Raw genomic sequence first — 26,940 nt, 5'->3', positions numbered from 1 at the left:
GAACAGGTAGTGTTACATGTAGGGGAAGTGTCTTCTATAAGGAAAATCTTTTAAGTAAAGAAGTTATGTATATTTTGAAGTTTGACACCTTGGTTCCTAAAGGATTAAATACTGAGTGTATTTGGAAGTATTTAATCAATTAAAATGATTGTTAAGCTTGTTATCTGGGGGTTATATAATGTGATGGTCTGTTGTAATGAACTGTACTCCTTGAAGGCTGTGTTTGTCCGAGGCACTAGCAATCTTAAATTTTTTTTACCAGTATTTCTTCTGTAGCAGTAGTTTTTGTGAGCATATTCTTCAGTCATGTGGTACATCTTGTAACAGTTTGTTAATGGCTTCTAAGAGGGTCTGAGTTTCTTGAGGTTCCTAGTAAGTCTTTAGGGTCTAGAACTGCCTTTGTTGTTTTCGATGTTACGATATGAGAATTTGGGATTTTTTGAAAGTTGTCTTACTTCTCTTTTCTAGTTTTTGGAATTCATTATAAAGCTTTTCGTTGGTTGGTATTTTCTATATGGTCTTCTGTTTCCTGGCATACAAAGAGATTTGAAAGGAAGGCAAGAAATGAGGACTGTAGGTATCAACTAGTAGGGTTAGACACGTTTTTAAAAACAATTTTATTTTATTCATCAATAATGTGAACAATTAAATATCATCTGTTTATACAGATTATAACATATTCCCATCAATTCACTTCACAAATACTTTATGCAACTATTAAATCATTGGACAACAATCTTTTTTGGTGCATATATTTAACATCTTTCCTTTTTCTAACTTTTTAACACCATGTTCCATTTCTCAGCCTTCACCACAGATTATCTGTAGCCCACAAATTTCATTCCATATAATAAATGTAAACATATAAACATTTTCATAAATAATAGTAGTATGACAAAAAAGAAAATGGAAAAATATGCTTTTGGCTGGGTTATCTTTTCTTAATCGACATATTTCATTCTTAGGTGTGAGATTCAATGTCATTTATATACATTTTATATAACATTCATTTAAAAATACATGATATTTCTATTTCTTTTGTAAAAGATATTATACATACCTTTATATAATACCTAGTTAAAACATTTTTTTATACGTTTCTTTCTCAGTCCCTGTTAACATTATTCCAAACATTGTGCAGCATTCTCTTAATCACTTCCCTATAGATTTCCAGATGTAGCTACCTATAGACATATTTCTCCCATGCTTTTATTTGCTGTCCTCCTCTCCCTCATTTCTGTCTCATCCATCAACAGCGTAACATCCCTTCCTCTCTCCTTATTTTTTTTATTTTCTAGTTATTTTCTCTACTAATGTCACCATAATCATTCTCATCATCATCTCTCTTTTCCCATTTTACATGGGGTCATGGGGTCACATCCACATTGTAAATGTGACTAATCATCTTGAGACAATGTTTACTCTGCCAAGTGGCTAACCCCGACATTGTAAGATAAATAGTCACATTTTCTATTTTATTATTCTGTATTTCATGATCATATCCAAATAACATGAGCACATTTGTAATCTGAATGTCATGCTGCAGAACAGTGACAGTAAACATGGTTAGACAATATTTAAAATGTTTAAAAAAAACATTTTTGTTGTGTTAGGTATGGACTTATTTTTTATTTCTTGGTCCTCTGTGGGGGCTCCCAGTGCCTCGTATCCATGCTGAGTCTACCAGCTTGTCTTCTACCCTCCTTGGAGTTGCTCTGATGTCAATGGAGCCGGTCATGGATCCCAAGAGCGTTTTGAGGGCTCAGCTGTCTCCACTTCCATCCTGTTTTGTTTTCTTTTTCCTTTAAATGCCCAACCCTCTTCCCTGACCTACCTCCTATGCTCATCTCTTATGTTTGAGGGCAACTCCCCTCTTTGAACCACATCTCACCTTAGGTAGCATTAGTAATGAATGCCCTCCCTCCCAGGATGGGCATACCCACCCCTTCCTCCCTGACCCTCCATCAGTCACCCGAGCCGCTAATCAAACCCAGATTGACTGTGTCATAGTTAGAGCTTTACCCCTCTATGCCACCGGTGTGGCTAGGTAAGGATACATGTCTAAGCACATCTATGATGCTTAGCTGAACTACCCTAAATTATTTGCAGGGCGTGTGCCCTTCTGAGTTTTTTTTTTGCAGAAACTTCACCTTCTAACGTTTCCCCAGATGCCAGTACTTATCCAGTACCCTTCCTCTTGAATTTGTAAGCCAGTGTAGGTGACTCACTCTCATCACTGCCTGAGCTCCTCACCCAGCATCTAGGTCTCTGGTTATATAACTCTGGTTATATATTGTGTAGTAGAAGAAAAAAAAACATCTGTACTGCAGAGACAGTCTTTATCATCACCATTTTACACTTGCTGTGTACCCTGGAAAAGTACTGCAAGTTACCAGGATAATGTCTTCACTGAGATTAGACAAGATAAGAACACTATATCTGATATATGATTTCTCAAGTCACTGTTTAAAACTTAATTTCATTGCTGCAAGTTCATCAATTTACTGTCCTGTAGGCTACAAGAGTTACTTACTAAACAAAAGGATTTTTCTTTTATATAACAGGAGTAGGGATTCGAGAAATTTATAGGACAGGAGGATGTCCTGCAGGAGAAACAAAATGCATTATCCGCGTTGAGGAGTGCAGTGAAAATCCAGATTGTGAATGTAAGTATTCAATACAAGAAGAAAAAACAGATAACAGGAAGATATGAGAAATTCATGTCTGTTAATTGGTATATAGTATATTTTATTTTTGTTTAACATCTGTTAACTGGGGAAGTGGATTGTTCAAACACCATTTTCAGCCCAAACTCATGAAATAGACAAGAATATAAATAATAGAATCAGTAATAACATGTACTGTAAAGTACATGTACATCTGATGTACTAATAAAATTACATTTTGCCATATTCATAACAGACTGCATTCTAATCAGTACTTGGTTGTAATATGCCAGCTAAAACCCACATAATGAAAAGGACAACACTGTTACACAAGCTAGCCATATTAATGCTGTTTGTAATAAAAATATATGTGTCATATTAGGATGTGTTTGGAAGAGAGGCTATATACAGCTACTAATATATATATATATATATATATATATATATATATATATACATACACACACACACACACACACACACACACACACACACACACACACACACACCCACACACACACACACACACACACACACACACATACAACATTTGCACTCAGAATCTTGATGTGGACTTTCGGCACGTGTACTCAGTTTGTGTAGGCATGCTGTTTTAGGTGACAGAGACGACTTTAGAGAACTCCTTTTCAGTAGTAGCTCATTTGTAATGTGGTCTTAGCAACTGAGGGCCATACTGACTTCTAAGTCTATTGGTGGCACTTCTTAATGAAAGCGGGTTCATTTGGGGAGGCAATAATTCTCATTTAACACTTTGTAAGCTAGTGTGTTACCAGTTGGCTTAATTATTTTATGTTTTTGAAGTTTGTAGTGGAATATTATAGTTTATTTTGAATACGTTATGGACACCAGCATCTCAGCCTAATTTTTTATTTTTTTTTTTGCTACAGGATTAGAAATTTATTGTTTGCAGCTTAGACTCATATTTGTTCTCCTGAGACCTAAGCAGAAAATGTGTCTTTCATATTGGCCATTATCTATGTAAAATTTCTCAGCCCTTGTCATCTTGAGTACTTGTTTGATTTGTAGCTGCTAGCTTATTTTCTTACACTTCTAAATTTAGTATGCTTATTCATTTATTAAACTAAACAAAGCACAAGCAGTGCTGTTCAGTAGAAACACAGGACTGCCACTGTAGTCATATGACTTGCTAGAAATCACACAGGATGCAACTGGAGACAATGGGGACAGAACTCTGTACCACAAGACATAGTACATTTGGTTCATAGCTCCAGTCTTTAAGTAATACTTCCTGACCACTTTGTTCTACCATCTTTTTACTTACATGTTTTGAATGTCATCAGTTCTGTAGCTGATCCTAAAATATGATTTTATCACCCATTTTTGATTATGACTAGAACATGTCATTTAACTGAATACCCAAACTAGATGGACCACACTATTGTGTGTACTTTCCCTGCCACTTAAACTCCACATTCCAAAATATGAACCAGAATTGTGAGCTATACATGCATAATAGGACAAATGAAGCACATGAGACCCCAAAGTATATCTTTTGCAAAAAAAAAAGTTTTGCAGGAGAGGATGACCACAAGTACCAGATTGCAGACAGGAAAGTCTGCATGAAGGCTAGTCAGTCACTTGGTGCTTCCGAGAGCCTTGACCACGAACAGATGGATAGTACTGCAAAAGTAGAAGAATATATCTTAAACTATTTACTTATGAAGACAAACTATTATTGCTACCTGACAAACAACTGTGTAGGAGCACCATGTTTTGGACTTAGTGTTAAAGTAAAGAGGAAGTTTAGCTGAAGGCTGTTTTATGCTTTGCAGTTTGCAAGCTTGTGTACTCCATGTCACTAACCTGATTATGTGTGTGTGTGTGTGGACCACTACTTATTGTTACTGTTTACTTACTATACACTGCACATGTTATTCTATTGGGTCTTAGATCAATATATTCAGGCTCACGTCTTGTACCTTCAGGCACTAGGACTGCTCAGCACATAAAATTTACCAGAAATCAAAACTTTTCTTCTAGATCATCTCTGGATTCTCTGTCGGGCAGATGCTACCAAGTCCCTACATTATTTTTCCTGACAAATAACAGGATTGTGTTTTCCTCATCTGTTTATCTCAATATCTCAGACATTATAAATTCATTGACTTTTTAGTTCCACTCTAATTTTTCCAAAAATGAATTGTGCTTGTTTTTCTGCCACTAAGTTCACTACTGCTTTTCCTTATTCTGTCTTTCTTCTATGGTTTCACCACCTAAACTGAAGTATTTATGTGGGAAGCAAATTCCTGCAGTAGACAAGCTTACCAAGTGTTTATTACATCCAGAGCCCAAGCATGATACTAAATGCTACTTTTGTAAGTGATTTCAGTGCAGTGTAAATCAGTTTGAAAAGTAATTATGAATCCTCTTGCAGTTAGTAAACATTAATTATATAGACATATATTTTATATATGTGTCTGTGTGTGTGTTTATCCCTGAAAAGACTGGTAGGATACCACAGGGCTTAGTTTAATAATCAAGGAACATGATCTAGGTTCATTCCTTTGTGCCTTAGTGAGATGGGTCATTGAATGTGGTGTATGATTCAGATCTGTGTTTTTAATATGAGGAAATTAGAAGTCAGTTTAGATATTTGATTTTGTGTTGATCAAGTGGCCTTAACTTCTTGTCAGTTAGAAGACCAGTTGCTAGCGGGTTGATTACTGACTTCCAAGAGAAGTTGCAGTAGAGCTTTTAAGGTGTGTGGGTATTTATACTGGTGTTCCACTAACTGTACTAAGCCACTCAGAAATAGTCTCAATGTGGTGCTAGAATTAATCTTAGTAAAAGAATAGCAAATAATGGAAACGTTAGTTTTCCCATTGTTACAACTGCACCAGGTACTGAACTTGTATTTCGTAACAAATGAAATTTGACCTTTATGAGGTGAGTGTATAGTATTGAATGAAATTAGATTTGTCAGCCACGACGTGAAGCAGAGGTCCAAACCCACAGATGGTAGCAAGATATTGGGATATGGGAAGGGAGTAAAGAGACTGTAGATTCTTTTATGCAATACTTAAATGAATGCACCACTTTCTTTAAATTTACTTATACGTGGGATAAATTAAGTATAAATTATCTTGACACTACTATCTTTCAGACTAAAGAAAGGTTTAAGTCTAGAATTTATAGAAAAAGTACATGGTGTAATAATTATTTGCACTATACTACTAATCATCCCATGTTTCAGAAAAAAAGTCTTGTAAAAGGGCAAGCAGTACGTATTGCAAGAATGACCTCAGATAAAAAAGATCTTGCTAGGCAACTAAACTATCTTGGTGAGATGTTTATGGAGAGGGGTTATCCAAGACAGATGGTCCAAGGGGTTCTGGATAAAGTATATAGAGGGTGGGGTATTAGATACAAGGCCTTATTAGGAAAACCCTTGGATGAATTTGTTAAATTAGGAGAAAACAATAATTTCCAAAGGGCATGTGTAACTGAGTTTAATGGCTTTACAGGTATTTTTACAGACATTATAAAGGCTAATTGGAGTATTTAAAAAAAAAAACAATGAGTTGTATGAAGTGATGGGGTATGAGTCTGTATTTTCCTTTAGGACTGGAAAGAATTTTAAAAGAGCATTTGAACAATTGGAAATGTCTAAATGTCTAACAAAAAAGGCAACTAGTTCATGTGGCAACTGCAAGCAGTGCCCATATATCATTAAGGAAGACAATGTATGTTTACAAAATGGTTTGAATAGTAGAGTATGGCTTTATAAAGGTAATTGTAATACAAAAATGACAGTGTACTTGGCTATATGTGAAAAGTGCCCTGCATTCTATATAGGAAAAACGGAGAGGGCCCTTAAGGATAGAATATATGAACATTTCCATGACATTTGGATTAAGAAAGAGACTAGTGCACTATATAAACATTCTGTTCACTGTTCTTCCTTTAATGGTTTTAAATTTGGGATTATAGATGTGGTGAAAATGAATCCCAGAGGGGGAGATGTAAAAATTTTATTGCTAAATAGGGAATTGAAGTGGCAGCTTAGGTTAAAGTCTAACATTTTTTCCGGTTTAAATGAATATATTACTATTAAGCTGGTTTTAACGGCTAAAGCTACACAAATTTAAACAAGTAAATATTTTATTTTCTTTTTATTCTATTTTTAGCAATATAATGTTATGAAGGAGTATTTTTTAAAAAGTTTTAGTCTTTGCCTGTTGATTATGCAAGTGTTTGTATACTCATTCTTTACATATGGTTTTATGTGCCTTTAAATTTTAATTGAATTTAATTGAAATGGGTTTAAATAAAATGAAATGTAAAATGGAGTCATCTGATGAAGTCTTGTACACAAGACGAAAGCGCTTATCCTGCCTGTTAATAAAATATCTTGCTACCATCTGTGGGTTTGGACCTCTGCTTCACGTTGTGGCTGAGTTTTCTACAATTATATTCTTTGTTTTGAGTGTTCTTGTTTGGGGTCCAGGTGCCTGTGGTTGGTGCAATTCATTTTAGTGGAATTATTTTCTTCATCACTGTTTTGGCTATGGAGAATAAGTCTGGTGATTCTACACTTATTGAGGAGGATGAACTTTTTGGGCTGGACAGTGTTGCACAAACTCAAAAAGAAATACGTAAGGTCAGAGAGGGATATCGGCTTTGAAAGGGGACCTTACTAGGCTTATAGAATTGTTCAGGCAAAAGGAACCGACGTGCGGAGCCATGTACTCAAGTTCAGTTTCACCTGTTAGTGTGCGAGCCATTGAAGTGCTGACTACGTCGTCCTCACGCTCTTCTTCAGCGAGTTATGGTGGGGGAAAGACTGTGTCTGTTAACGTTCAATGAGCGGTGATGATGGAAAAAGGACAAATGTATTCAACCTAGGAGACATTACCTATTGGTAATGAAGCAACTATTGGTAGTTGCGAGCAAGCTGCTTGTCGGTGTCTCAAAAACTCCAAAGGTACTGTAAACTATGAAAATAACAACTGAGATAAGACTGCACGAACTGTGGGCACTAGGATGAACATTAACGAACTGGTGTCTTTTAATGACATTATGGTCAAATATTTTGAGTTTGACTTTGCTTCAACAAATGATAGCAATGTTAACGTACATGCGCTTGATGTTGATAAAGATGTGCCTACATTAAAAGCTATGATTTATATGTTAGAAAAAAAGTTGTTTAAACTTAAATGTTTACAAATTGATAATAGATACTTGCAGTGTTGCCTTAGCCTTAAAGTGGTTCCACAGGGGTTGAGAATGTTTAAATACCCCTTTGGAATAGTTAACACTGAAGAAGTTATTAAAGAATTTCATTGTTTTTTTGATGAGTGTGGGTTAGGGCTCATTAGCAAATTAATAAAACAAAATGAAATGGCACTAGCTGCGTTGAATAATCAAGTGGAAAAATTGAATGATGACATTTTGAAAGACCTATTATTTGTTGAATATGAGCATTTATACAAAAAAGTTTTGTTTAGGGTTAACAAGAGAATTAACAACATATTTTTAAGAAAACAAAAAAGTTTGTCAGAGATAAACAGCAATAAACTGAAGTTATAGCATATCCTGGGCCATACAAGAATAATAATTACAACAGAAATAAAAATGGAAAAGTGGGTGCATCCACAGACGAAAGGATTAATGAGCATGTAAGGGATGAAAGAACAGGTCATACCCCACACAGGGGACTAGATGAGTTAGACTCTTTTTCAGAGCATAACGACCATTTTTTAGCAGTAAGAAGGTCAGAGAGATTGGCCAGCAAAACCCGACACAATTTAGATCCGGGATACCATCATACATACAAGGCCTCAGGGGAAAACCAGGGTTGGAAAAAAGCAGGAATGAAAGTGAAACAGCACCTATATTAGATCCTGATGGAACTGTATGTGAATATAAAGGATTTACAGTTTTTAACTATACACCATTCACTCTTAAGAAAGAACACTTTAACCTTTTTTCCAAAGGAGTTAAATTTGTATCATCAAGTTATGGGGATATAACTCATACCTTGGTTGATTTCAAGCTTTACCTTAGGAAGTTGAATTTGGGTATGCTTTATAAAAGTTCTGAGGAAGATTTGAAAAATTGCCAGATAGGTTTACATAGAAAAAGTACAATTAATCCACACCTCCACCCAGTCCTTATGATGTTTGAAAAGTGTGTCACGGAAGAAATTTATGAAGCATATAAAAGTAATAGGAACAATGTGGAGCTTCCTAATTTGGACAAGGTGGAAAAAATGTTGTTTAATGATTTGAAGAGTCAAACTGACTTACGTATTATGAAGCCTGATAAGGGAGGTGGAGTCGTGTTTTATGGTACAGAAGAATACAATAATGCCATAGCTAATATTTTGCTTGACACCAATACTTATTCCCCAGTTTCTAAAAATGAAATTATGATAGCTTATGGTAGAATTGATTCTTTATTAGAGGAATATTTGTTAGAAAATAGAATAGATGGTAAAACTTACTACTTTTTAAAGCAACCCAATCATATTATTCCAAATATTTTTGGGGTACCTAAGGTACATAAATGTGTTAGAGATCCCCCTTTTAGACCCATTGTTTCTGCCAGAAATTCTAAAACTCACCCCTTGGCAGTATTTGTTGATTTTTGGACAAAGGAGATTATATTGAAGACGGACCATTTAATTAAAGATTCATGGGAGTTCTTAAGCAAGTTAACACATGAAGTATGGAAGGAAAGCTTATGTTTTCTCACCATAGATGTAAGGGATTTATTTACTAGTATTCTGAGACAGGAAGGATATCAGTTTTTTAGTGAAAGCATTCGCAAGTTTTCTACAATGTCCAAAGACCAAATTCAATTGATTCTTGAACTAATGGAGGTGGTGCTTGACCACAACTATATAAGTTTTCAAGGTGAACATTACCAGCAAATTAGTGGGGTGGCAATGGGGGCAGCTTGTGCCCCCATTTACACTAATATGGTAATGTTGGAATGGGAACATTGATATGTATTTAATTGTCCATATAGTAGCAATATATGTCTATACATGAGATTTTTGGATGATATATTTGTTTTATGGGAAGGGAGTAAAGAGACTGTAGATTCTTTTATGCAATACTTAAATGAATGCACCACTTTCTTTAAATTTACTTATACATGGGATAAATTAAGTATAAATTATCTTGACACTACTATCTTTCAGACTAAAGAAGGGTTTAAGTCTAGAATTTATAGAAAAAGTACATGGTATAATAGTTATTTGCACTATACTAGTAATCATCCCATGTTTCAGAAAAAAAGTCTTGTAAAAGGGCAAGCAGTATGTATTGCAAGAATGACCTCAGATAAAAAAGATCTCACTAGGGAACTAAACTATCTTGGTGAGATGTTTATGGAGAGGGATAATCCAAGAGAGATGGTCCAAGGGGTTCTGGATGAAGTATATAGAGGGTGGGGTATTAGAAACAAGGCCTTATTAGGAAAACCCTTGGATGAATTTGTTGAATTAAGAGAAAACAATAAGTTCCAAAGGGCATGTGCAACTGAGTTTAATGGCTTTACAGGAATTTTTACAGACATTATAAAGGCTAATTGGAGTATGCTTAAAACAAACAAAGAGTTGTATGAAGTGGTGGGGTATGAATCTGCATTTTCCTTTAGGACTGGAAAGAATTTTAAAAGAGCATTTGAACAATTGGAAATGTCTAAATGTCTAACAAAAAAGGCAACTAACTCCTTCACTTTACAGGTAGTTTGAATTATTACTTAGCCCCTCTGAGGCCTTCACTGATTTCCACTGATTGTCTCTCTGGTTTCTTTGCATTCCACCTGGTTTACACCCCTTGTGCTATCTCCCTCCCCAAATACTAGGTCTATATTAGAATCCTGCTGAGCATGGAGCCATCTTTAAATTTGTAGTCTCCCACCAGGACACAAGTGCTCTTCAGCAATTACATTCTGCTTGCCGGTAAGCCATTAGACCTCAGGAATTTGTTTAAAGTGTTCAGATTTGTAAAGTAATACTTACTTTTTGCTGTATTTGGATATATACAACTAGTATTCATTTTTCTGATTCCTGACTATTGATCTGCTTATTGGTTTATTTAACTGGTTGATTCTGTCATTCAGGAATTGTGTTTTTACTGACACTACCACTGCAGCTATGTTGCCTCTATGCTACTAAAACTGCTGTTATAACTGCAATGTACATCTAATTGACCTAGTTTTGGAGTTACAAACCGTATTTACTGATTTAGCACTACAGTTGTCTCTGCTACTGATTCAGCTGTGCTAAGTGTTCATTTTCCTTTTTCCTGTATGCACAGGATAATTGGCTGATAAATGTATTGTGCATGATTTATTAACCTGTTTCCAAACTAAGTTATGGCACTGTGATGTGGTTACTGTTGAAGCACTCTCAAACTGTAGCAGTAGCATCTATTCTCCTGCTTGATCCACACTATCCTCCGATTTGTATCTTTTACACCCTCCTGTATTCTCATTACTTCCTTTAATCTATCTTTGTCTCCTCCTACTAGCTTCATCCTCTCTTTTTTCTCTCTCTCTTCAGAGCACACTCAAGCAAATCTGCAGTCTGCGGCTACCACTCTACCCATACAGTATAAGAAGGAATCAGTACTGCAAACTAAACAAGGATATACATTTTGAGCCTCAAGAGCAGGGTCAGTCCACCCAGGCATTCTACTTGTATGTTTTATGAGAGGGAAGCTATTACATTAGCAGTATTTCTTAGTAGTTCTCAGCTTGCTAATAAAACTGACTGTTGTAGCCTTGTGTCCTCCCCACTCCCCCGCTAGTACAGTAATCCTAGCTGTCCAATAGACAGTATACATTTAATTCACATCCCTGTGACTAAATTAACCATCAAGCAGCCCTCTCAGTGCTTTCTGCCTTAGTTTGTATCACTTGGAGGCCCACCTGTTTATTTGCATCTCTATACATTCCCCTTCATTACTAATGTATCTCCCTACTCTAATCTGTGCACAAACTGGTTACTAATCAGCAAGTCAATGTGAAGATACACTCCCAACCTTAATAAACTTTGCTGTCTCTTCTCTCCTTCACTTTACAGGTAGTTTGAATTATTACTTACCCCCTCTGAGGCCTTCACTGATTTCCACTGATTGCCTCTCTGGTTTCTTTGCATTCCACCTGGTTTACACCCCTTGTGCTATCTCCCTCCCCCAATACAAAGTCTATATTAGAATCCTGCTGAGCATGGAGCCATCTTTAAATTAGTAGTCTCCCACCAGGACACAAGTGCTATTCAGCAATTACATTATGCTTGCCGGTAAGCCATTAGACCTCAGGAATTTGTTTAAAGTGTTCAGATTTGTAAAGTAATACTTACTTTTTTCTCTTGTCTTGGTTGGCTCTGCCCCACTCCGTTCGCACTCGCTAACGCTCGGGCTCTCTCTGCTCCCCTGCCCTGCCCCCTATTTCCTCCCACCCTCACTACTTCTACATTTATAGTAATCACAGCCACACCCACGGCTCACCCTCACATCACCTCCACCAATCACTGCTCCTCAAGTCATATCACATTATACCACACCAACTTGCTCCACACAAAATACTCCCAATCACTCTCATTCCCACTAGGCATTTTTTACATCACCCACACTACTTCCCCATCCACATATAGTGCAACCCTATAATTCCTATTCAGACCCCCCCACCTAGAAACAACTTAAACTTTATAACCATGACTATCACACAACTATGTCTAGTCTGTCTTCTCATAATTCTTTACAACACCACAAGTTATCACTCTAACAATATTCCTAAACTTAGTAGCACAACACTACATTATTCACTCTCTTATACAGACACCACACATTATAATAATATCTGCCCACAGTTATTCAAGAACTACATAATGGACCAATTCAGAACTAAACACATATGCTCTCATTCCTATTCCAAAAAAACACAATACTTTCTCACACTCCTCACCAAACTCCAACATCTGTATAACCATTTTAACTCCAGGCTCACCATAAGTGGGGATATCCACCCCAACCCAGGCCCAAATCCATCCTGTCCAACACAAACTGCTCCAACACAAATGTCAGAACATAACACCCCCACTTTCTTCATCCCTGGGCAAATCAACAACAGCAGCAAAACCAACCATCTTTTAATGCTAAATATTAGTATTAGAAGTATCAAAAATAAAATACCTGAACTCCAGGCCACAATAGCACACTACTCCCCAGACATAGTTGCTTTAACAGAAACCTGGCTAAATAAAAACATAGCTAACTCAGAAGTTCTCCCTACCAGCTACAATAGCATTAGACAAGACAGACCACTTTGTAAAGGGGGGGTGGAACTGCCTTACTGTACAAGTATTAACTGTCCATCAATTACCAAACTTCTACCCCTCCCCCAATAATTGGGACATACTTATCTCACAACTTCAACTTCACCCTAAAAAGGTCATCACCACAATCGTGATCTATATTCCACCTGGTAATACACCTGCTAGCCTTGAAGACTTCTTATCCTGGTGTTCTTCCACATACTCACAAGAAACCCTTATTCTGGGGGACTTCAACATAGATTGGTTCACCTGTATATCAGAACCACCAAGTGATCTAATAAATCTCTATGGCTACCAGCAGCTAGTCCAAATTCCAGCTAGATGTGATAAAAAAATCTAAAAGGGAATCCATCCTTGACTGGGTCCTAACTAACAACCCCACATTGTACCCTCACACAGGCAGTCTCCCAGACACCTTAAGTGACCACAACATAATATACTTTATACGTAGTAGACAAGCATATGCAAAACCACTAACTATATATCCACTAGAAACACAAATAAATTATCTCCTGAGGTCCTCAACACTTTACTCTGTAACTGTGACTGGACCCCCCTAAAAACCCTCCCACTTGACCAGGCTGTAGCATAGTTCAACAAAACATTTCTACAACATCTAGACACTGTTGCTCCATTGCGCAAAATCAAGGTTAGAACATCTACAAACCCCTGGCTCAGTAAAGAAACCAAACAAATTCTCAAGTCCAGAGACACTGCCTGGCTTTACTATCAAAAAAAACAAAGAAACACAAAGCCTAACTAAGAACTGCACAACCGTGCAAAGAAATGCATTAGGCTGGACAAAAAAATCCTACTACACAACATTACAAACTAAATACCAACACAAAAGTTTGGAAAAATGTAAACCAGCTACTAAAATGCACCCAAAAGGCTACCCCCAAACCAACCACCCCTGACACTAAAGTTCCCATCGAAACACAATTCAACTCCCACTTTGTGAACTCAATTCTATCCTTAGTATCACAGGACAGTTCCTTCCTCACTAGCCCCCACAACACAAATAACACTAATACAAGCTTTACCCTCAAAACAGTTTCCACCACTTCAATCAAAAGCATGCTCTCCAAACTAAAAACCTCATCAACAGCAGCCGACCTACTCCCCAGCTATTTCTTGAAACTCACAGCAGATGCTATTGCTATCCCAGTCTCCACTCTCATAAACAGATCAATTGTTGAAAACTATGTGCCCAAACTCTGGAAAATATCCTATGTTACACCCATACATAAAGGTGGGACCTCCACTGAACTTAATAACTACAGACCCATTGCTTTACTCTCCCCCCTGGCCAAAATCCTAGAAAAATGCATCCATACCCAGATGCTAAACTATCTCCTAGACAGCAACATCCTGTTACCTACTCAGCATGGTTTCAGAACTGCCCATAGTACCACTACAGCCCTCCTCTGCTTCACAGACACAGTAAACCGTCTCAAAAATGAAGGCCTACAAGTGTCAACTCTTTTTTTTTGGATATGTCCAAAGCATTTGACACAGTCTTACACCAAATCCTGCTAAACAAACTAAACCAATATCATCTATCAAATTCCACTCTTACCTGGTTCCAAAGCTACTTAACTGACAGGTACCAAGCTGTGAAATGGGAAAATTCTCTCTCTCCTCAGCTGCCCATAACTATAGGAGTCCCACAGGGTTCTATCTTAGGACCACTACTATTCACAGTCTTCACAAATGACCTCCATACCTCCACACAGCATGCGTCTGTAATTCAGTATGCAGATGACACTACCTTAATCTGTGCTGCACAAAACATTCCCACCCTTCTGCAAACAACTCAACTAGCATTCTCTGATGTTGAAAACTACCTTACCAAAGCCCAACTTATCCTCAATCCAAAGAAAACTCAGCTTATGATTATAACCAGTTCTAACAAAAACACTAACAGTCAATTCACTATCTACTCCACAAATGCTACTCCAATTGCTCCAGTGGCACAGGCTAAGCTATTGGGAATAACCATAGACTCCCACCTAAAATTTGATAGTCATCTCAACTTAACTATTAAAAAAAGTACATGCCAAACTGGGGTCACTCTACTGTATCAAACCATTTCTTACCAACAACACAAGATCAGCCATCGCTTGCTCCCAACTTCTATCGAGCCTACTCTATGCATCTCCCATTCTGACTAATCTCAACAAAACTGAACTAAGCAAAATGGAAGCCTGCTATAACAGAATTGCCCGCTTTGCTGCAAATTGCTCATATAGAACTCATCACTGTACTGCTTTGAGACAGCTCCACTGTCTTGAACTGCCCAACCTCCTAACCTACAATCAGCTCTGCCTCTGTCATTCTATCTACTACCTTCCCAATAAGTGTCCTGCCCTCAAAATCCTAGTACAACATCACTCAACCAAAAGGCCTCTTAGATCATCAAGCAAACTAGAAGTCACCAACAGCTACAATAGCTTTGGAGATGCACTATATAGTAGTTCAGTGGCTAAAAATGGAACTCTGTCCCTACTAGCATTCAAAACACATCATCCAAAGCCTCCTTTAAAGACCTCATCAGGCAACATCTCAAGCAAAGTTGTCAGTGCCATGATTGCTAGTGAAAGCGGATAACATATACATACTAAATCTAGAGCACTTGATAATAGTTTTCAATCTTACTCACACACATTGGCTAATCTACAATGTATGTACTGTACCTGTGTACTATGTATGTATTCTACCTATGTTCCAAATTTCAGCTGTACACCACAAATCTATTAATTACCTTTATTTTTAAAATTAATATTTTTTGTTTGTTCTCTCCACTGTAACTGTTTATGTGCCGCATACCACTGTAAAAACATGTCTCTTGTAATTTGTGTGTATACTGATCATGTCTAAATAACTAAATGTGTCTGTAATTTTTCTTTGTGAAGCTTTTCTCCCCAGGCCTCTGCTGAAGAAGGGCCTTTTCGGCTCAGTCAGACACCCCCGGTTAACAAATGTAAAATAAAATAAAATAAAACAAATAAATAAACTAGTTCATGTGGCAACTGCAAGCAGTGTCCATATATCATTAAGGAAGACAGTGTATGTTTACAAAATGGTTTGAATAGTAGAGTATAGTTTTGTAAAGGTAATTGTAATACAAAAATGATAGTGTACTTGGCTATATGTGAAAAGTGCCCTGCATTCTATATAGGAAAAATGGAGAGGGCCCTTAAGGATAGAATGTATGAATATTTCCATGACATTAGGATTAAGAAAGAGACTAGTGCACTATATAAACATTCTATTCACTGTTCTTCCTTTAATGGTTTTAAATTTGGGATTAAAGATGTGCTAAAATGAATCTCAGAGGGGAAGATGTAAAAAAATTTATTGCTAAATAGGGAATTGAAGTGGCAGCTTAGGTTAAAGTCTAACATTTTTCCCGGTTTAAATGAATATATTACTATTAAGCCAGTTTTAACTGCTAAAGCTACACAAATTTAAACAAGTAAATATTTTATTTTCTTTTTATTCTATTTTTAGCAATACAATGTTATGAAGGAGTATTTTTTAAAAAAGTTTTAGGCTTTGCCTGTTGATTATGCAGTGTTTGTATATTCATTCTTTACATATGGTTTTATGCACCTTTAAATTTTAATTAAATTTAATTGAAATGGGTTTAAATAAAATGAAATGTAAAATGGAGGCATCTGATGAAGTCTTGTACACAAGACGAAAGCGCTTATCCTGCCTGTTAATAAAATATCTTGCTACCATCTGTGGGTTTGGACCTCTGCTTCACATTGTGGCTGAGTTATCTACAATTATATTCTTTATTTTGAAATTAGATTTGTGTTTGTCCGTTATGACTATCTAGGACAGAGGAGTAGTGTTTGTACCTAATATTATATTTAGGAAGTAATATTATTTATGGCTAGGGTATAAGAAGTGCTGACCAATGTGTGAGCAAGTAAAGGGCAGTACAGTGGGTTATAGAAAGCAAGCATGCAACAGTTCTTAAAATGTTTTTCAGTAGTCTGGTAACATTAAATGGGAGGAAATTCGAGGAAGCAGCTTTCACTACAGAAGAGTTTGTATTTATGCTGGAATTAAATAAACCATGAAAGGAATAGAAATATAGAATAATTATATCATATGCACGTGTATTTTTCATAATGTGTTTTTAACCATGATGAAAATTTGATGTCATTTTTTTTAATCTGATTACTAAAATGTTGGAATTATTCCACTGATATCTCATTTTTTCAACTTTCTTTAAAGGGGGAACTCCACTACGTGAAAATGAAAAATCTGTAACATTATCTTGTATTTTTATACCACCTTTCACCAGATTTTTGTATGCATGGTACATGGTACCAAAGGATGGGGTGAGTATGTCAAACTTTTTCGTCCATATATAGAAAGAAAAAAAATAGAAGCAGATGAGAGCTTTTTAAAGATAATGTATAGAGTTATATATATATTGGTTTATGGCAGTTCAGAATTTTCCAATGAAGAATTCTCAGCCTGGAAAATACCACCCTAGAAAGAATTCTTCCTCTAACATAATGATTTCTGTAGAACTGTTCTTGGAGTGATTACTGAAGGATAAGCATCCTTAAATTTTTGTGATTAGATTATACCTGGAAGTTCACTCTCTTTTTTGTGATTCCCCTGTTCAATATTATACATTTGCAGACATTTAGGACTCATAAAGGGGCTATGAATTTTTGTTCTTATACAAGGTAAAATATTATTTTGAAGCAGTAATACATGGAGTGAGTGGTAAGTGATTATGGTTAACAACACTTCTGGGGATTCCTGAAAAGGTCTAGTGTGACATTGCTGATTTGCCGGTCTGTATGTTGCAGAAATTCACTGCTGCAGTTGCATTGTGTAGCCATAGGAATCCCCCCTCAGTCACTCTCCCACATACACAAGTACAGATTCAAACAAAAACACACATACACACTACAGTCATCATATGTGTCTCTGAGTTGTTCCTCCAATCCTTATACTAGTGTAAGTGCCATTATGATGCAAGTATTGTACCCTGGTGACTTGTACTCCTCCCACAATCCCAGTGTCAGTGTTGGTGCCATTATGACACAATCGTATTATTCCTGGTGGCTAGTGTTTCCCCCACACCAATCTCCGTACTACATTACACGCCAATAGATGAACATGTTCACTACCATGATGTGGTGGGGCTGACCATGCTGATCTACATGTCTGATGAAACTTTCTTAATAGCTTGGTATGTAGATGCCATCCTGGAGGTAGTTCTGGTTAATTAACATATTCATCTCCTCCGGACTGCCTCATTAGCATACTACATTGTACGGCAAGTCTCTGTGCTAGGGCACCATACTGCATTCTGGTAAGACTGTCTCTCAATTTAAAAAGGTTACCATGATGTGTAAATGAAGGTGCACACATTATGGTATGTTTATGAATCTCCTCCCATTGTTAACCATTTTAGCAGTCAAAAAGAATGTGAGAGTGGCCCTGACATTTTATTTGTTTCATAACTGGGTAAGTGAACTAGGACTGTGACCCTTTTCAGCCATGACCCTGTACCATAGGCTGTAAGACAGTGAATGTATCTCATTTTATACCATAGATTAATAAGCCATTCTTACAACCTATCTATGATAGGAAGTGTTTATTTTTACTTATTTATCATTTGTTAACTGGATAAGAGAGCAGATCTGTGAACTCTTTTCAGCAGTGGTCCAGAACACAAGGATCAATGTAAATACAATATATAAGGGATAATTTTAGTGAATCCAGTCAACCTGCACATTTTGTGGGAGGTGAGCAGAAACCAGAATACCTGAAGAAATGCAGTACAGATATGGAGAATTTGCAAACTCCCCACAGGCATTTAAATCTACACAGCTTCCCAATAAGCCAATGCATGATGACCCATGTTAATATTAATAGTAAGACTGCACTAGGGTTCACACATTTGTTAGAAATGACAGACTTGACTGGTTTTCACTAATTTGGTAGAAAATGTTCTTTTTTGTGTTTTGAAATTCTATATGCTCCATTTTATGTGGTTTCTTTCCCACTCACTGGTCAAGTTACTAATATACAATACTAGAATCAGCATTCTTGAAGTCAGCTGAATGCCAGTGTTCATCAAAACTTTATTTGTAAACTGACTTTAATTTATCCACTTTGTCTTTTTTCACTGATCACTTTTTTCAGGTAGTTGAGGTTAGTGGAGGGGGTATGTTTCATCTCTCTCTCTCTCTCTCTCTCTCTTACACTGGGCAAAAATTCATTTGGATAGAAACAACCAAACTGAACATTCCACTGATGAGAATTTTTTTAAAAAAGCATTTTTTTTTGCAGGGGGAAAGCTGCCCTGCATCCCTATATTAATAATGGAGTAAAGACTTGCAGTGCTGAAACGTTGATAAAACAACCATTTATCAGTGGCGAACACTGACTTGTATCAATATAATAAGATGAAGATAAATTGCATACAATGGAAAACATATTGTTTAAAAACTAAGTTATGACCTTATTCTGCAAAAGAGCTTTTGGATTTCACTGACTGAAGATCCGAAAAAGCACTGCAATATTTTCATTGTCTTCATGATTCATTTTTAACAAACAGAAGGATGGACATATGAATCTACTCAAAAATAATAATAAAATAAAACAAGAAACAGTTATTTCAAATTTAAATGAAATAGTTGTTATAACTGAGCCCACAACTGGGCTAATGGGAGTGAGTTCCCAAGCTCATGTAACAAATTGGATGACAGAGGACTGGGGGTGAGGGGGTGAGGCTGAATGATTCTTGACAGCTCTCACTCTCTTATGGGGTGCAGTAGTGTTGTTTTCTACCTGGACATGGCTCCAGATAGGGCAAAGGCCTCTAACTCAGGCACACATATGGATTTCCTTCACAAGCTTGAAGTTTCAAAACTTCAAACTGGAAATGGTTGAGACCATAAGATCAAAGTTTTTAAACTTCAAACATTTTGAATGGGGATCACAGTACAGCAGGGAACAGGAAATGTACTGTTTTCCTCACTGTAGTGTGATCATGGAGTTGGTATATGTTTTTAGCCGGGGGTGTGGGGGATGCAGGGGGCTTGTCCCCCTCTGTAAAAACGTAAAACATTTTTTTGTTTTATTTTTTCTTTTTAATTACAATTTCAAAAATTTCAAAACTTCGATCTTATGGTCTCAACCATTTGCAGTTCAAAGTTTTGAAACTTTGAGCTTGTAAAGTAGATCCATATATATTATATATATGTTGTTGTTGTCTTTCGGCTTTTCCCGGTTAGGGGTCGCCACAGCGGAACTCCGGTTCGCTAATGATTGGCAGTTGATTTTTACGTACCGAGTTGCCAGCCCTGACACACAACCTTCAATGAAGGAATGCCCGTTCACGCATGTCTCCATGCAGAAGACGCTCTAACTGGGAGACAAACCAGACAGCGTCTTACTGTGAGGCGACAACGCTACCGCAGCACCACCACCGCGGATATATATTATATATAGAAACCATGTAAAATGAAATTTAAATAAAATTATACTGAAATACACTGAAATAAAGGCATGACCAAATGATTTCTTCTGCCAAGTAACACCTTAAGTACCAATGCATCTCATCAGACCATCTATAGATTTGTTTTTACTGTACAACTGCTGTTGCTTAAAATACCTAACAGGCAATGCTAAGATAAGCCATTGTGTTATTCAGATAACTTCTTATTACACTACTTTTGTCATTTCATACACAACACTTCCCTTTATGTTTGTATACACTTTCCTTTCCTTTTCACAGTAAACCATTGTGCTGCAACTACCTATAACAAAAATGCTGGAATTCAGAGGCATGCCAGTTAAATTGGCACTGTTACTAGGAAATAATTTTATTAGCAATCCACACAGGTTATTGTCGCCTTGCAGTCATTCCTGTTTAATCACTAAGGTGTTTGGCAGTGGAATTGTAAGAGGAAATCCCTACACATATAACATGCTTACTTTTTCACAGAGGTTTACCTATTTAGTTATTTGATAACAGGATTAGAAGAAAGATCTTGTAGACCCTTTCATTTCATGACTGAGTAGCAAAGAGTAAGGCTCTAGAAGGGCAGTTTGGTGGTACAGTTGTTAAAATTGCTGGCTTGCAACTCTAGACATCAAGAGTTCAGCCTGATCTGTGGCTATTACCTTTGTGGAGTGTTCTTTTTCATAGCTGCATGGTTTAGCTTGGGCACTGTTTTTGAATTTGCCATGCTATTCTGAACTCTTTATAGGCAGTGCTCTTGAGTGTATTGGTTGGTCATATCTGAAAAGGGTCCATAATAGGACAGTTTACTTAGCCAGATAATACATTAATTAATTAAAAGTGGATGTATATGCACTGAGAATTAGGGTAGCAAATCAATAAGTCTTTGGCAAGTGGAAAGAAATTAGAAACATAAGAAGAAACACATGGACAAAGGAAGATCAGTAAAACTGCAAAAGATAATGATCATTTTGATTGCAGGAAATGGGAGTGACCCTGCATGACAAATACTCATCATAAATTTGGGAGGTGGTAGAGGTGATCATGGACCACAGAGATTGAATTTGGGGATGGTGTTAGGGATTATCCTGGAAAACAAGCACTGGAATTGAGTCCAGGAGCTAGGAGGGTATAGACTCTAAACAAGATTCATTATCCAACTCTACTGCCACATGTAGTTCATAGGTTCATAGGTTCATAGGTAGGTACTAGGCTATTGGCCCAAGGGCCTAAGTAAACCAAGCCAATGAGGTTCCCTGGCTTACGGCACCCAAGAAAGTTATTTTCCTGTGCCCCTGTTGAGCAGAGACACAGAAGTGATCGCCAGGGTGTATTTCCTATTTCCCATCCACTCATCAAGATTTTTCTTGAAGAGTGCTAATGAGGAACTTTGCTTGACATAGATGGGTAGCTTCTTCCAGAGTATGGGAAGTTCTGGGATAGGAATCTATCCCTCCAGCATGTCCTGTTTATTGTGGTGACAAGGTTTAGGTCCCTAGAGCGTGTAGCTCGGGGAGATTGGGATTTCTTTAGGTGTAGCATATCCAACAGCTCTAGGTTTGACATAGCTTTATATGTTAGGCAGAGATCACCTCGGAGTAGGTGATATGCTATGGAGTAAAGCTGGAGTTTTTTGAGATAGTCAGTATAGGGCATCTGTCTGAGGCCAGTAATCCTCTTTGTGAGGTACTTCTGTGGCCTTTCCAGCTGCTGCAAATGTCTTGTGAGGTACATTCCAAAAGGGGCGTTGTACTCTAAAATGGGTCTAATGAGTGTTGAGTAGAGGGGAACAATGACCACTTTTTTCCTGGATGAGAACCCTTTTGTGATGAGGTGTGCCACATGAAGGATTTCCTGACTACTGTGGCCATGTGATTATCAAAGGAGAGACTACTGTCCACCTAGGTCCCAAGGTCTCTTATGTGGTAGTTCATGGGTACAGAGTTTTTACCAAAGGGGATGACAATGCACTTTTTGGCATTGAGCTTGAGGTCATGGCTCTGACACCAGGCATCTGTCTCAGTGAGGCCCTTCTGTAGGATGTCCACATCATTTGGGGACTCAGCTATGGTTCCTAATTTGCAGTCATCTGCGAACTTCATTAGCCAAAGGCCTTCTGTGTTAGTCTGTACTTCAGAGAAGTAGATACCAAACAGGAGAGGTACCAGGACTGAACCCTATGGTACTCCACTTGTCACTGGTTTGAAGTCAGATTTGGAGTTTGGAACCTTTACAGTGTGGGTTCTGTCAGTGGCCATTTGGCAACCCATCTAGTGATGTATGGATTTATACCTAGTTTAGTGAGTTTAGCTATAATTCCAGAATGGGAGATGGTGTCAAAAGCCTTGGCGAGATCAAGATAGGCTGTGTGAACCACCTTACCCTCATCTACGGCTTTGGTGACTTCCTCAAAGAAGTCGATCAGGTTCAGGAGGCATGATCTGCCTTTCACAAACCCTGAACTGTGTGGGGTCCAGAGTTTGGAGGTTACCAATGTCTTTGTTTATGAGTTCCATGATGAAACATTCCATAGCTTTTCAGACCAGGCTTGTCAGGCTAATAGGGCGATAGTTCCCAGGATCAGTGGTGGCTCCCCCTTTGTGAAGTGGGATAACTGTTGCTGTGCGCCATTCATAGGTTCATAGGTTTATAGGTTCATACTAGGTTATTTGCCCTAGGGCATTTATAAGCCTAGCCAGAGTGTGTTTGGCTTTCACACCCATTTTAAATTAATTTTGCTATGCCCTTTTTCGAGGTTAGTATACTGTGCCTCTGTCTAACAGTGACACAGAAGTGATACCCGGGGTAAACCTACGATCTCCCATCCACTCATCAAGATTCCTCTTGAAGAGAGTCAATGACGGACTCTGCCTAACCTGGACTGGGATTTTATTCCAGAGTGAAGGGAGCCTCTGGGTTATGAATCTGTCCCTCCAGCATGTCCTATTTATTTCAGTGCTGAGGTTCAAGTCTCTCGAGCGTGTAGCTCGATGGGATTTGGATTTTCTGAGGTGCAGCATGTCCATTAATTCCGGGTTGGACATGGCTTTATACGTCAGGCACAGATCGCCTCTGAGCAGGCGGTATGCCACTGAGTAGAGCTGGAGTTTCTTAAACCGGGCAGCATATGGCATCTGTTTGAGCCCTTTGATCCTCTTGGTGAGGTACTTTTGGGGTCTTTCCAGTTGCTGCAGGTGTCTGGTAAGGTACATCCCAAAAGGGGCATTGTACTCAATTATGGGCCTGATGAGGGATGAGTAAAGAGGCACGATGATCTCCCCTGATCTAGATGATCTAGATGTGAATCCCTTCATGATTAGGTGGGCTATATAAAATGTTTTTCTAACCACTTTGGCCATGTGGTTGTCAAATGAGAGATTGCTATCAACTTGGATCCCCAGGTCCCTAATTACTTCTTCTGTACTTAATGGATTACCACCTATGTGGTAATTTGTAGGCACTTTGTTTTTGCAAAAGGGGATGACTATACACTTTTTGACATTTAGCTTGAGGCCATGGCTCTGGCACCAGTTGTCTGTTTCTGTGAGGCCCTTTTGGAGGATGCTTGTGTCGGCTGGAGAGTCGATTATGGTGCCCAGTTTGCAGTCATCTGCGAACTTGGTCAGCCACAGTCCTTCCGTGTTGGCCTGTACCTCCAAGAAATATATACCGAATAAGAGAGGTCCCAGGACTGAGCCTTGTGGGATGCCACTTGTAACTGGTTTGGAGTCTGACATGGCTCCAGCAATTCTAACCATGTGGGTTCTGTCCTTGAGCCAGTTTGCAACCCATCTAGTGACATAGGGGTTTATATTTAAGCTGGTGAGCTTATCTATAATGCCCGAGTGGGGTATTGTATCAAAGGCTTTTGCGAGGTCCAGGTAGGCTGTGTGGACCACCTTCCCCTCGTCAATGGCCTTGGTGACTGTTTCAAAGAAATTGACCAGGTTTAAGAGGCAGGATCTGCCTTTAACAAAGCCAAACTGGGTAGGTTCCAGTGTCTGTAGGTCCCCAATATCTTTATTTATGAGGTCCATGATGATCCTTTCCATAGCTTTGCAGACCAAGCTAGTCAGGCTTATGGGGCGATAGTTTCCAGGATCCATTGAGGCACCACCTTTGTGGAGAGGGACCACTGTTGCTGTACGCCACTCTTTGGGTCCATATTCTGTAGTAAGGCTGAGACTGAACAGTAGTTTTATGTTTGGGTTTAGCTCTTCTTGGAGTTCATGTAGGACGCAGCCTGGGACACCGTCTGGTCCCATTGATGCTGTGTTTTTTGCTTTGGAGAGGGTGGCTCTTACCTGAGCATCTGAGATGTCAGGGGGGCAGCACTCCGCTGGGATAGATATTTGCCCTTTTGATTTGGAGGGGGGGAGAAGTTTGCTCTGAACCTGTCAGCTAGGATGTTGGCAACGTCTGTAGGTTCGGTGTATTTTTTGTCATTTTGGACTAATTCTGAGCATATCTGGGAATTCCCACCCAGGTTCCTAACATAACTAAAGAAAGCCTTGTGATTATCCTTAGTGTCCTGTGCAATTTTTCTCTCGAAGCTGGCCTTAGACAATTTTATGAGTGCCCGTAGTTTTTTGCTAATACTGATCAGAGATGCCTTCCCTTTTTGGGATTTTGCTCTATCATGTAGTAGCTTCCTCCTTCTATTGTATAGTTTGTTTATGGCTGGGGTCCACCAGACTGGACGTCTGCCTTTGGAGGATTGGGTCTTGGTTTTATTTGGGATTGCATGATCCATGCATTCCTGAAGGTGTTCATAGAATGCGTTTATAAAGGATTCTGTGGTCTGGGCCATATTTTCCACAGGCCAGGGGGCTTTGCAGGATTCCACCTCGGTTTTGAGGAGTGTGAAATTTGCTTTAGAGAAGTTTTTCAGTGGGCACAAAGCCTGACATGAGGCTATGATTGAACATGGTGCTTAGGTGGGGAGCCAGTTCGTTTTAAAGTTTGTGTGAAATGCAGCCTGGGATGTTGTCCGGTCCCATGGATGCAGTGTTTTGGCTTTAGAGAGTGCAGCTTTTACCTGTGTAGTTGTGATTGCAGGGACTCTGCATTCTTCCTGTATAGATATGGGCCCTTTAGGGGGTGAGAGGGGGATAAAGTTAGCACTGAACCTATCTGCCAGGATGTTGGCAATATCAGTTGGTTCTGTAATTTTCATGCCATTGTGCTGTAACTCAGAGCAGATCTGGGTGTTGCCATTGAGATTCTTGACATAGCTATAAAATGCTTTGTGGTTGTCCTTAGAATCAGCGGCAATTTTGTTTTCGTAGCTAACTTTGGAGGATCTTATAAGGGATCTTAGCTTCTTACTGAGGCTGACCAGGAAGCTCCTCCACTTATGGGATTTTACTCCCTTTTGCAACAGTTTCTTCCTTCTGTTGTAGAGTTTGTTTATGGCAGGGGGCCACCAGATTGGCTTCCTTTTTTTGAGTATAGCATCTTGGTTCTGTTTAGCATAGCACGATCCATGCACTCGTGTAAGTGCTTATAGAGTGCATTTGTGTAGGATTCAGCAGTCGTAACTGTATTGTCCATCTGCATAGGTGTCATGAACTTCACCACTTTTGTCTTAAGAAGCATGAAGTTGGCTTTGGAGAAATGTTTTACTGTGGTTTCCTTAATGGAGGATAGGGGCAGGATGTGGATATCTGGAGTGATTAGCTTATGGTCGGATCTGACCAACGAGGAGTTGACCTCAGGTGTGGAACACCGGTCACTCATGTTGGTAATGACTAGGTCTAGGATATTATTGCCCCTGGTGGGGGTGTGGATAAGTTGATCCAGGGCAATGGAATTTATGAATTCCAGAAAGCGTTGAGTGAAGGAGTTGGTACATGAGTAGTTTTCCCAGTTAATGGTGGGGTAGTTGAAATCGCCCATTATTACGGTGTTTGGCTGAACCCTAATATTTTCTAGTATATCAAGAAAAGAGGAGTGGGAATCCTGGAGCATTGTGGGGGATCTGTAGCAAGCTACAATTTGGATTGCAGTTTTGCCCAGAGTTAGTTGCACTTGGATAGCCTCAGATGCATTATGCTGAGCAACTAGCCTGGAGATGTAGATATCCTTAATGAATATGGACACACCTCCGCCTTTGGTGTTCCAGTCCAGGTTAGATGGCCAAAAGTGTGGTATGAGTTATAGCCTGGTAATGCAGGGGTGCACTCTCGAGCCTTGAACCAGGTCTCAGTCACTGCACAGATATCGATGTTCTCCATTTCAAGGAGTGCCTCGAGGGAGTGCATTTTGAGATTTAGACTTCTAGCATTGAGTAGCATTACCCTCAGTTTTTGCTTGCCTGTTACTGTTATGGTGGTGAATTTGTCATTTGAACCTTGCCTAAAAAAGGCACTACAGGGGCGGCAAGAGCTTTAGCCACTGTCTGGAATCTCAGGGGTGACAGGTGCAGGCCA

At 38.5% G+C, this 26,940-nt stretch overlaps 1 protein-coding gene across 1 annotated transcript in view; it reads left to right on the top strand.

The window, feature by feature from the left end:
- The window catches only part of SPACA1 (sperm acrosome associated 1), a 66,879-nt gene that overhangs the window by 36,770 nt on the left and 3,169 nt on the right, over positions 1 to 26,940 (top strand). Inside the window, 2 exon segments of the mRNA XM_044060234.1 lie at positions 2,565 to 2,666; positions 17,251 to 17,357. Coding sequence (XP_043916169.1) covers positions 2,565 to 2,666; positions 17,251 to 17,357 — 209 coding nt within the window.

The sequence above is a fragment of the Protopterus annectens genome, chromosome 1.part2 (assembly GCF_019279795.1).
Source record: "Protopterus annectens isolate FY-2018-M chromosome 1.part2, PAN1.0, whole genome shotgun sequence".
NCBI classification, from domain to species: domain Eukaryota; kingdom Metazoa; phylum Chordata; order Ceratodontiformes; family Protopteridae; genus Protopterus; species Protopterus annectens.
Note: the sequence above shows the minus strand (reverse complement) of the source record. Positions and strands in the feature narration are given on the sequence as shown.